Genomic DNA, 11,506 nt, shown 5'->3' on the forward strand with positions numbered 1-11,506 from the left:
AGAAAGGGAGCAGGGGTGGGGGAAGCTAGCTGGTGTTTATGGCTGTTTCTTTCAGTTATTGATATGGGACGGGTCCTGCAGGTTGCTCTTAATTATGACACCATCAGCAGAGATGACCCTGATCTTTTCAGGCAAAACTATCAAGCATGTTTCCCGGGACAACCAGAAACTTATGTGCAATGGTTAATTTTAGGTATCAACAAGGCCATGAGGTGGCCAGACATTTGGTCAAACATTATTCTGGGAGTGCCTGTGAGGTTGTGTTTTGGGATGACACTGATATTTGAATTGGTAGACTGAGTAAAGAAGATTGCCCTCCCTAATGTGGATGAGCCTTACCCAATCTGTGGAGTGCCTGGACAGAACAAATGGGCCCACTTTCCTGCCCTCAAGAGGGACTCCCCTGATTCACTGATTTGAGATGGGTCGTAGGCTTTCTGACTCAGGCTGAAACGTCGGCTCTTCTTAGATCTTAAGCCTGATGGCTTTCTGACTGGAACTAGTACCTTCAGCTCTCCTCAGTCTCTCTTCTTGCTGACTGTAGCTCTTGGGAGTTCTCAGCTTCTACAATCACAAAGGCTAATTCCTGTAACTCAGAAGGTTCTTAATGATGTGCTGCCACCCTCCTGATAAGGGGTTCATCCTGCTACTCTCTCTTTTCCTCTCAATACTCTAGACACAAAATAACCTCCTCAAACACACAAGACCTCCTACCTTAAGGCCTTACACTAGGTGTTTCCTCTACTTGAAGGGCTCCTCCCCCCGAAAGCCCCAAGTGATGACTACCTACTTGAACCCCCAAGTCTCCACTCAATTTCACATTCTCATTGTAACCCATCCTGACCCCTCAGAACTCCTGATTCCCCTTACCCTTTGCTGAAACCCCTTAGTAATTACCGTATATGATAGCACTTTTTAATATAATATATAATTTACTCATTGGTTTTTTTTATCACCACTAGAATATAAACTTTTGCCTGTTTTGTTCACTTATATATTCTAAGCACCTAAAAGAGCATGGGACACATATTAAGCACTCAAATTGTAGACTAAGCCACCCTATATATACCTTATGACACTGTCAAGAACAAAGCCCATTTAGCACTCCAGCATGTCAGCACAGAAACCGACTTCCTTAACAAGACTCCTAAAGCACAAGAAATAAAATCAGAAATCAATAAGTGCGATGGCATCAAATTTAAAATGTCCTGTACAACAAAGGAAACAATTAAGAGCCTGAAGAGAGAGCCTACAGAATGGAAGAAGATCCTTGCCACCTGCTCCTCAGGGCATTAGTATCCAGAATATTCAAAGAACTGAAAGAAAAAAAAAACTTAGCACTAAAAAAAAAGAATCCAATTAATAAATGGGCAACAGAACTAAACAGACACTTCTCAAAAGAAGAAATACCGATGATCAACAAATATATGAAAAAATGTTGAACCATTAAGGAAATGCAAAGCAAAACTACATTGAGATTCCATCTCACTCCAATCAGAACGGCAATTACCAAGGATACAAGCAACAACAAATGTTGGCAAGTATGTAGAGGAAAAGGTACACTCATACATTGTTGGTGGGAGTGCAAATTAATTCAACCACTCTGGAAAGTAGTATGGAGATTCCTCAAAAAATTAGGAATGGGAACCATCATTTGACCCTCAGTATATAGCCAAAGAATTTAAAATCAGCATACTACAGTGATGCATTGATACACTGATGTGTGTAGCACCACAATTCACAATAGCCAAGCCATGGAACCAACATAAATGCCCATCAAGATGAATGGATAAAGAAAATGTGGTATATAAACACAGAAGAGTATTAGTCAACTATAAAGCAGAACGAAATTATGGTATTTGCCAATAAATGGATGGAACTGGAGACTATCATACTAAGTGAAATAAGCCAGTCCAAAAATGTCAAAGGTCGAATATTTTCTCTGATATGCAGAAGCTAATCCAAAATAAGCGGGGGATGGGGGGTGAATTTCATAAATATAGAGGGAAGATCAAAAGAGTAGATGAAGAGGATTGAGGGAGAGGAAGCAGTGAAGAGAAAAGGGAAGAACAGTGGAATGAATCTGACTGAACATTCATATGTACATACATGAATATATCACCCAACATCAAGTATATTCACAAGACACTAATTTTTTAAAACTATAAATAAATTGCAGAAAGATCAGTAAAGGGAGAAGAGCAAGAGGAGGGAGGAAGGATAGGGGGAAGTGCTAGGGACTGAATTAGACCAAACTATATTCCATGCTTTTATTACTATGTCACAATGTACACTAATATTATATGTAACTAAAAAGAATCAAATATTTTTTTAGAGACACTTTGATCCCATTTAAAACTAAACCAGGAATTGCTACCTTTGCGCTACTCTCTGGCTCCATCTGGCGGCAGCTATGCAGAATATGTTTCGTTGTTTCCTAACATGGTCCCAAGTTTATTAGGAACAATTTGACTTGGCTTTCACTGAGTGTGCATCGGACCTAAAATAAGAAGCACAAACTCCGGAAGACATTACGAACAGCCGGAAATTGTCGCGCCCCAAGAAGTGTCATTGGTAACCAATGGGCACCGACTCCTCGTTCACGTGGTACATATTCAGCCTATGGAGTTTCTAATACTCGCAAACTCACTCCCTTCCGCTCCAGGTTTCCTTTCTCAACAAGATGGCCACACCGGCGGTACCGGCAAGTACTCCTCCCGCCACTCCGGCCCCAACCCCAGCTCCGACCGTCGCTCCAGCCCCAGCCTCAGCCCCAACTCCCTCGCCAACGCCTGCTCCAGCGCCAGCTGCGGCTGCAGCCCCGACTGCGGCTCCAGCTTCACCTTCCGACACCGCGGCTGCTCCCGCGGCACCAGGCCAGACCGCGTCCTCCGCGCAAGCCCCAGCGCAAACCCCAGCGCCCTCCCTGCCGAGTCCTGCTCTCCCAGGGCCCTTCCCCGGAGGCCGCGTGGTCAGGCTGCACCCGGTCATTCTGGCCTCCATCGTGGACAGCTACGAGCGACGCAACGACGGCGCTGCGCGTGTTATCGGAACTCTGCTGGGTGAGTGGTCAGATGTTATTCTGCACATCTCATGTTAACTGTTTCATCCCCCAATCCTTCTTCCAATCCACACTGATCTTTTTGTTACCTATTTCTCTATCGCACTTTCCGGCTGCGACTTATCTTCCCAGAGGGCTTGAACACTCCCCTCACGTGCCCGATCGATGTACTTCAAGCGACGCAAAATATAACAAGGAGTAGTTGTCATTTACTGAATAGCATCTGCCGAGTGACTTCCGTTTTTTTATGTGGTGCTGAGGATCGAACTCGGGTCCTGCCCGTGCTAGGCGAGCGCTCCACCGCCAAGCCACATCCCAGCCCCTGTTTTATTTTTTAATATTTCCAGCAGCATTTTATGTCAAGAATGATAAGCCTCATTCTGCCAAAAATGAACTCAAAACTCCCAGTAGAAAGTAAAGTACCCTTGCCTCCTTAAACCCAGTGATCATATCCCACCCCCCTTTTATCCAATGACTGAATGACTTTGTTTTCCAGATGTTCACAAAGTTTTTTTTTAACCATTTGGCAAAGGATTGGGAACAACTGTAAAAAGGTTACTCTCAACAAGTAAGCTGATTTGCCTGGAACTTATTTAGGATTTTGTAGTATTTTGTTTTCCTGAAATTAGCCTGATCCTCTGTCCCTCCATCTCCTCTAATATTAGTTCTTAATACAATAAGTACAGCCCAGTGTCCTCTCTGATTTTACAATTAGATACAGTTTTATTATCTGTTTATAAATCTGTGTTTAGCCTTCAGATTGAAGACTATATCTTACCTGCCTGTGTTACAGATTTGGGAAACAAATATTTTCTGTTAAAGTGGTTTGTAAAACTGGAAAGACTAAAGAGGGATTGCTGATAACAAATGCCTTTCTCCAGAAGCTGCTAGTCCCATTAAATTCATTTCTATTCTCAGTGACTGCTTTCAAACCCCTTTGTAAGTCTGCTCTACTTGAATGCATCATTTCTTTTTCTTATTCTTGACTTTGTAATAGGCCTTACACTATAGAAGACAGTTGGTATATTGCAAATAAGACAGAGATATATAGATAGATTTCACCAAATAGTAGCCATGTGCCTTAAGGCAAACTGCTTAAAGTCTAATTCCTTCAGTGGCTGCTTCAACAGAATTTTAGTGAGAACTCCATCATTACAGAAAGCATCTAGCTGTGCTGAAACACATCAGTTACAGGTGTAGGTTGACATCTACCACATCGGGCCCATGCTGTCCCAAGTGCTAGGGACTGAATTAGTCCCTGATACATACATACATTCTCTGTAGCACTTTATAGAAACTTTAATTGATTCATTATCTTCTAAACATTTTTTCTCAAACCAAACCTTTATACTCTGCCACACATGCCTTCCTTGCTCTCCCTTATTTGTTTAAATTCCATCCATCCTCAAGGTCCCTAGCAGAAATATTAGCATTAATCTTCCATCCAATATACTCACCCTTACTCTATCCTTATCCTCCCACAATATGAAGACACTCTGTAAGTGCCCCATTGTAGACTTCTGCAGCAAATGATTTTTACATTACTAATATAGCATTTGACAGATACTTATCAAATTTTCCAAATTCACTGGAGCTATTTTAAGAAACAATCTTATACCCATAGTTTATGCTTAGTGCCCCAGTTACTACAATGACACCCTAGTCAGATCAGCTAAATTTAGACCTTTAGATCCTTTTGCAAACTGAATCATGGTACAGCGCTCTTGGTGTTAAGCATTTAAACTTTTATTAACAAAAACATTTTTAGGTCAGGGCCTGACCTAGAAAAGAAGCATAGAGTAAAAGATAGCAGAACTAAGATAGAACCCTGTCAACTGGAGAAGTCCCTGGAAGAGCCAACAGAAATATAGAAAGAGAAGGAAGAAAACTAGAGACTAGTGTCATATCCCAAAGAAAAGAAAGTGTTTGTTGTTGTTGATGATGAGGGGCTTTACCACTGAGCAACATTCCCAGCCCTTTTATTTATTTATTTATTTGGGGGGGGCAGTGTCTCACTAAGTTGCTTAGGTCCTTTACTTGCTGAGGCTGACCTCAAACTTGCAATCCTCCTGGCTCAGCCTCCCAAGTGGTTGGGATTACAGATATGTACCATCATACCCAGCAAAAAGAAAGTTTTAAGATGAAGCCGTCAAGTTTTTTGAATGCTGTTGAGACATCAGATATCTATTGAGTTTAAACACATAGTTTGAAGAAGAGAACAAAAATCAGTGAATTGCATTAGACAAACTCTAGTACCCACTAGCAACATTGAAGTCTGTGGTGGATAGGGAAGCAAAGCACTTGAGGCCTAGGGCAGGAGGTGCCAGTAGATTTGAAGAAAGTAGAAAAGTCAAAGAACTAGTTGCTCAGTGAGGTCAAGGAATTAGTGTAGTGGGATATGTGATATCAACTAGAAAAACAAAGTTTGTGGTAAAGACTGACATTGATATTTAAGGTTCACGGATAGAGGGTTTCTGCATGAGTTAAATAGAGGGTTTCGAGTTAAATTGTGCTGACAGTGTGGAATGAGGCTATTTTATTGGCAGTAAAATCTTCTAGGTAGCTGTGCAGATTAAATTATCGGGCAAGAGTCTACAGGCTGAAAAATGAAGGCCAAAGAATAAAGGTCTAGGAAGGGCTGATAATAGAAAGTAAAAGAAAAAATGGAAATCTTGTGAAGGAAGAATTAATCCTGTTTGGTGATAGAGGAAGGAGTTGATCATTCTAGAGTTTTAGTTATCTGGAGAATCCTGGTTCTGTTGATGCTAAACTTGAAGCCACTGAGTTGGATTACTGTTCGCTGGCTTTGAAGGACCTTCTAAAGCATTTCAACAGTAGTCAGAGACTATTGGGAGCCCTAGAATTAAATAACGCATGGACAATTCTCTTTTTCACAGGAACTGTTGACAAGCACTCAGTGGAGGTCACCAACTGCTTTTCAGTGCCACACAATGAATCAGAAGATGAAGTGAGTAGGAATTTGAACTGCCCCTCTGCAGTATGTTGCTGTGCATTTGTCAGGCTCCCCTCAGGGACCCTCCTGCACAATTTATTGTGCTTATAACTTGAGCTCCTACAGCCTAAGAGTTTCATTCCGTTGTATGTACTTCCCTGGTCTCTTCTGTCTATTAGGGCATGAGGGTCTGTCCTTTTTATTCAATTTTTCTATGAACTTCTAGCTTCTTAGCTTCCTTTCCTGCCTTCCCTCTTAGGTGGCTGTTGACATGGAATTTGCTAAGAACATGTATGAATTGCACAAAAAAGTCTCTCCAAATGAACTCATCCTGGGCTGGTAAGTTGGGGAAGGGCAGGGCTGGATGGAAAGTCTCTCAGTGATTGCCAGGCTCTTCTGCCATCAGAATAAAGCTTGTCTTCCCCTTTTAGAGACAAGAATATTAAAATTGTCTGATCTCAAGAAGCTATGAATTGACTCAGGAGGCTGAGGCAGAAGGATCACAAGCTTGAGACCAGCCTCAACAACTTAGTGAGGCCCTAAGCAATTTAGCAAGACCCTGTCTCAAAATAAAAAGCACTGGAGGTGTGGCTTAGTGGTTAAACACCCCTGGGTTCAATCTCTGGTCCTTTGAGATCAAAAATATTTATTTTGAATTTCAGCTTTGATTTGTAAGTCTTGTTCCATTAAGTATAACTACCATAGGGTTATTGAATACCCAGCCCACCATCGTGTTTGATGTTGATGCCATGAATCTACAACTATGTTCTATTTTCCAGGTATGCCACAGGCCATGACATCACAGAGCACTCTGTGCTGATCCACGAGTACTACAGCCGGGAGGCCCCTAACCCTATTCATCTCACCGTGGACACAAGTCTACAGAATGGTCGAATGAGCATTAAGGCCTATGTCAGGTGACCACAGAGTCTTGGGCCATAAGGGAATAAAAGGCTATCCAGCCCTCCCTAGATGACACCCCACCCTACCTCATGCAGGTTTAATTCCTTCACTGTGTATCTCACTGCTTCTTCAGGAAGCTCATTTCTTTCTCTTAGAAAGGAATCGGAAAGATTTCATTCTGAAGCAAAAACTGTCCCCATAATTTCATCCTGTACTAATCCTCCTGTACTCTAGATACCCCTTCCTCTTAACCAATTTTAAATGGCAACCTTTTAGGTATTTGAGCAAGTTTTCACGTTTCATGTCATCTTGTCTAGAATAGGCAGTCCTCGCTTGATATTCTTGTGATTCATGTTCATTATTCTGGGTTACTCTTTAGTTGTCATTCCTAGGACTTACTATTTATGGGTTAGTGGGTGACTGTCCTTATTTTTAACACATCTATTAGCCCGGGATTGTATGCAGTTTTGGTGACAGTAACATTACAGTGTTTACACGTTGAATTTTCAGGCCATTAAAATGTCAGTTGATGGGGATTGTTGGGAAAGGCCCTAGTGGCTTACTGAAGACAGGTCTGCTATGAGAGTTAGAAGAATTGTAACTTGTGGTTAGTGAATGCCTTTGTTAGTGCACCTCATTTGCTGTTTCATTTTGTGGTATTTCTTTGGTGGGCAGGAGTCTGCAGAATGGCTGCATGAGCATCAAGGCCTGTCATGTGATCATTGAGTCTTGGACCATAAGGGAATAAAAAGTCTGACACTCATGTAGCCAGTTAACTGTTGGGCAATAAGATAAAGATGGTGGGTGCCAACCCCTCGTATACCAACTGATGTACCATTGAGCTCTAGCCACTGCCTAAATTCTAGTCTTTCCAGATAATTCATACTTCTCAAAATCCATTTGAACATATAGAGTCAACATAGTAAAGACATCACTTTTTTTTTTTTAAGAGGGAGAGGGTGAAAGAGAGATTTTTTTTTTTTTTTAATATTTATTTTTTAGTTTTCGGCGGACACAACAACGTTGTTTGTATGTGGTGCTGAGGATCGAACCCGGGCTGCACGCATGCCAGGCAAGCGCACTACCGCTTGAGCCACATCCCCAGCCCCAAAGACATCACTTTTAATAACTTTATTTGTAGCATCCCAGTCTTGTCCTGATGGACCAGAGTCTATTTGTTTTTTTCAGTGCTGATGAGAGGCTCCCAGAAAAGACCTCTCTTGTCTCCATTTGCTGAGGGTGAGTGGGTGTCTCTGTAGCTGGCTCCACAGGGAAATTGAGAGTCCTATCCTTTCTTTGTTGACATTGCAATGTATGAAGTCATCCTCTAAAGGAACAGGCCAGTTCCAAAGGCTAAAGGTCCTTCTGGTGTATAGAATGAGCTAAGGGGAGAGATGAGTTTTGTTTCTTTGAGACCTCAGATTCAAGTGGTCCCTGCCTTCTTGCCTCAGAAACTTGGAAGCAGTATTCTTGTTGTAACTGCTTTTCCACGCCAGGCTAGGTGTGGCAACCTTGCTGTCTAAACCATCTGTTTACCTTTTTCCTTCCCTTCCCAGCACTTTAATGGGTGTCCCTGGGAGGACCATGGGAGTGATGTTCACACCTCTCACCGTGAAATATGCATATTACGATACTGAACGCATTGGAGGTGAGTAACCTTGCCATCCACTCCTTAAAGACTTAAGCCTTTTCAAGTGAGGGGGCTATTGCTGTCTAGCAAAGCTGGAGGCCTTAAATGACTTGAAGAGTTTGATTTAAGGTTTGTGATGGCTTGGATTTCAAGAATTTTTTGAGAAATCGTTAGAGGTGGGAAATTATCAACTAGAGACAACTTGACCATTTGTATGAGACCAAAAGCAGTGATTAGCTTACTAGGTAGAGGAGCTAAGCTCCCTCCAAAGGAAAAAAAGCCAATAAGGACTGAGCAGGGAATTTGGAGAGTCAAACGAGTCCAGAAGGGGTTCAGGGAGGGTTATCAGATTAGAGACCATCTCCTTCCTAATGGCATGACTAAATTCCCTGTCTCTTATTGTCTACCCCTACCCAACTCACTCCCACAGTTGACCTGATCATGAAGACCTGTTTCAGCCCCAACCGAGTGATTGGACTCTCCAGTGACTTGCAACAAGTGGGAGGGGCATCAGCTCGCATCCAGGATGCCCTGAGCACAGTGTTGCAGTATGCAGAGGATGTGCTGGTAAGAGGGAAAAAGGAGAAACATGGGAGGGGACGGAGCTCCACCTTGAGATCACTGAAGGATCTGCTGATAAAATGACAGTGCCCAGTGGTGAATATTAACTATTCCTCTTTACTTTGGTGCTTAGTCTGGGAAGGTGTCAGCTGATAATACTGTGGGCCGCTTCTTGATGAGCTTGGTTAACCAAGTACCCAAAATAGTTCCTGACGACTTTGAGACCATGCTCAACAGCAACATCAATGTAAGTGCTAATCCTGGGCCTCTGGAAGCCTGCCTCTTCCTTCTACCTCAGCATAGACACAACTGTGAAAGGAGTTGGTGGGGTGGCTCAGAGTAGGATATAAGGATATAAGCTCCACCTTTGGCCACCTTGCAGACCAGGTTGGAGGGAAGGAAGGGGTAGTACACATATTCAGAGGATCTCATCCTTCTGCTTCCATTGTCTTGGGTACTGCTGATACTACTGTGACTTGTTATAGATTTACTATAGAAAGAAATACTAAAATTCCAAGAAATGAAAATGCAGTTTCTTATTTTCCCCATCTTTGTTTATAGACCCCGCCCCCACTCCTCTCTCAGTCTTCCACTTGTGAATCTTACCTAAAGCACTGCTAGTCTGTAAGTGCATTGGTAAAGAAAGAAAAGTATCTCCAAGCATTTCCTTCCTGTCTTCCATGTTTGACTCCTGCTCAGTCACTCCCAGCTGTCATTTATCCAGGATTGTTCTCACACCCAGTGTCCACAATAGCCGGCCAGACCAGCCATTGTGCTCACTTATTATTTATTCTTTGTCTTTTAGGACCTGCTGATGGTGACTTACCTGGCCAATCTCACACAGTCACAGATTGCCCTCAATGAGAAACTTGTAAACCTGTGAATGGGCCCCAAACAGAACTCCTGCCAGTCTGACTTTCTACCATTAGGACTCAGGATGAAGTGGAGGAGAAATGGTTTCTTTGTGGTCTTGAGTCACACTGAGTCAGTCAGCTGCTTGTGACTCTGAATAAACATAGCCTACCTTTTGTAATTGAGTTTCATCTGATGTGAGTTTATTGCTGGGTGGAAGGGAAGAAACTATTCTAAAGCTTACATTAAGAAGCACTGTAGGTAGAAGTTGGTTATGTTTGAATGACTCATCATCAGTAGTTGTACCCACTGCCCAAGCCATTTTAGCTTCTCGGCATTTTCTTATCACTCTTTTTTCTGTGGTCAGAATAGTGATGAGAGAGAATAGAATAGAAAAAGGGAAGAGACAGATTTCTAAAAATTTGAGAAATGAGCATAGAAAAGGTAGTTGAAAGAAAATTAGATGGTAAAACAGTCCAGTGCATCAGTAGGCACAATAAATAAAAGGATTAAATTAGCCAGACGGGGGAATTTGAATATTAAAACAAACCCCCATATGCAGTTTACAGAGACATGTGAAACAAGAACACAGAAAGTTGTCCTGTGTGGTAAATAATAGTATGGATGGATCTTAATGTTGAGTAAAGAGCTAGTCTCGGAAGACGGTGCATAAAGTTCAAAAACAAGTAAAACTAAACTATTATTTAGTAATATACATAAGGTCAGTTTTTGTTGCCTCTGAGGTTAGATTCCCTGCTCAGTTCATAACATTTCCATCAACCAGTCAGTAAAACAACCTTGCTTCATGTGCATTTATGTTTTAAAGACCTCTCATTTTGAGATACACATATGCACTCTTTGCCTCTTGCCTCTTGCCATGTGATACTCTGTGCAGCCTGGGGACATTGTCAGCAAGAAGGCCATCACAGATTCAGCTCCTTACCTTGCACCTACAAGACCATGAGCCAAAATTCACTTGTTTTCTTTATAATGTTAAAAAAAATTAATATAAACTCAGGGCCAAAAACTTGAATACTTGAATGAACCTTATCTCACATGTGTGTTTTCTCCAGAAGCCACATTACAGCACTTTTGCACTAAGAATGCTAGACAACATGCTTGGAGGACATTTTAAGCAGCAAAATCAGCAGACAGAAATACAAACACATGCCAGGCCACAGCAGTGCATGTCTTTAATCCCAGTGGCTCAGGAGGCTGGGGCAAGAGGATCATGAGTTCAAAGCCAATCTAAGTAACTAGGTGGAGCCCTAAGCAACCCAGACCCTGTCTCTAAATAAAATATAAAGGGCTGGGAATGTGGCTTGATGGTTAAACATTCTGGGTTTAGTCCCCAGTACCAAAAATAAAGATATAAAGTAGACTGAAAAGAACACTTGTTTATGAGAGCTGAAATAGCTGATTTTCACCTGGAAAATCATGAGGCACCTCAGATTTTCTCCATTCTAAACATATATTTATAAGTGAATGCAAAAGTGCTGATTAGAGTTATAAATCAATTTTAGCAAATGGTGAACTTTCAGTTACA

The 11,506-nt window shown here is 42.0% G+C and overlaps 1 protein-coding gene across 1 annotated transcript; it reads left to right on the forward strand.

Moving 5' to 3' along the window:
- The first annotated feature begins 2,645 nt into the window (after positions 1 to 2,645).
- On the forward strand, positions 2,646 to 10,145 carry EIF3F (eukaryotic translation initiation factor 3 subunit F). The gene is made up of 8 exons (XM_081281612.1): positions 2,646 to 3,062; positions 5,959 to 6,029; positions 6,274 to 6,353; positions 6,794 to 6,931; positions 8,474 to 8,565; positions 8,978 to 9,114; positions 9,242 to 9,355; positions 9,914 to 10,145. The coding sequence occupies exons 1-8, from the start codon at positions 2,684 to 2,686 to the stop codon at positions 9,989 to 9,991; spliced, it is 1,089 nt and encodes a 362-aa protein (XP_081137738.1). The 5' UTR covers positions 2,646 to 2,683; the 3' UTR covers positions 9,992 to 10,145.
- The last annotated feature ends 1,361 nt before the right edge of the window (positions 10,146 to 11,506 follow it).

Source organism: Spermophilus citellus, assembly GCF_964194105.1.
Source record: "Spermophilus citellus genome assembly, chromosome: 2".
NCBI lineage: Eukaryota > Metazoa > Chordata > Mammalia > Rodentia > Sciuridae > Spermophilus > Spermophilus citellus.

Coding starts and splice junctions, on each gene's coding strand:
- EIF3F (XM_081281612.1), top strand. CDS start 2,684: ATGGCCACACCGGCGGTACCGGCAAGTACTCCTCCCGCCACTCCGGCC. Junction 8,566..8,977: donor CGATACTGAACGCATTGGAG/GTGAGTAACCTT, acceptor TCACTCCCACAG/TTGACCTGATCATGAAGACC. Junction 9,356..9,913: donor TGCTCAACAGCAACATCAAT/GTAAGTGCTAAT, acceptor TTTGTCTTTTAG/GACCTGCTGATGGTGACTTA.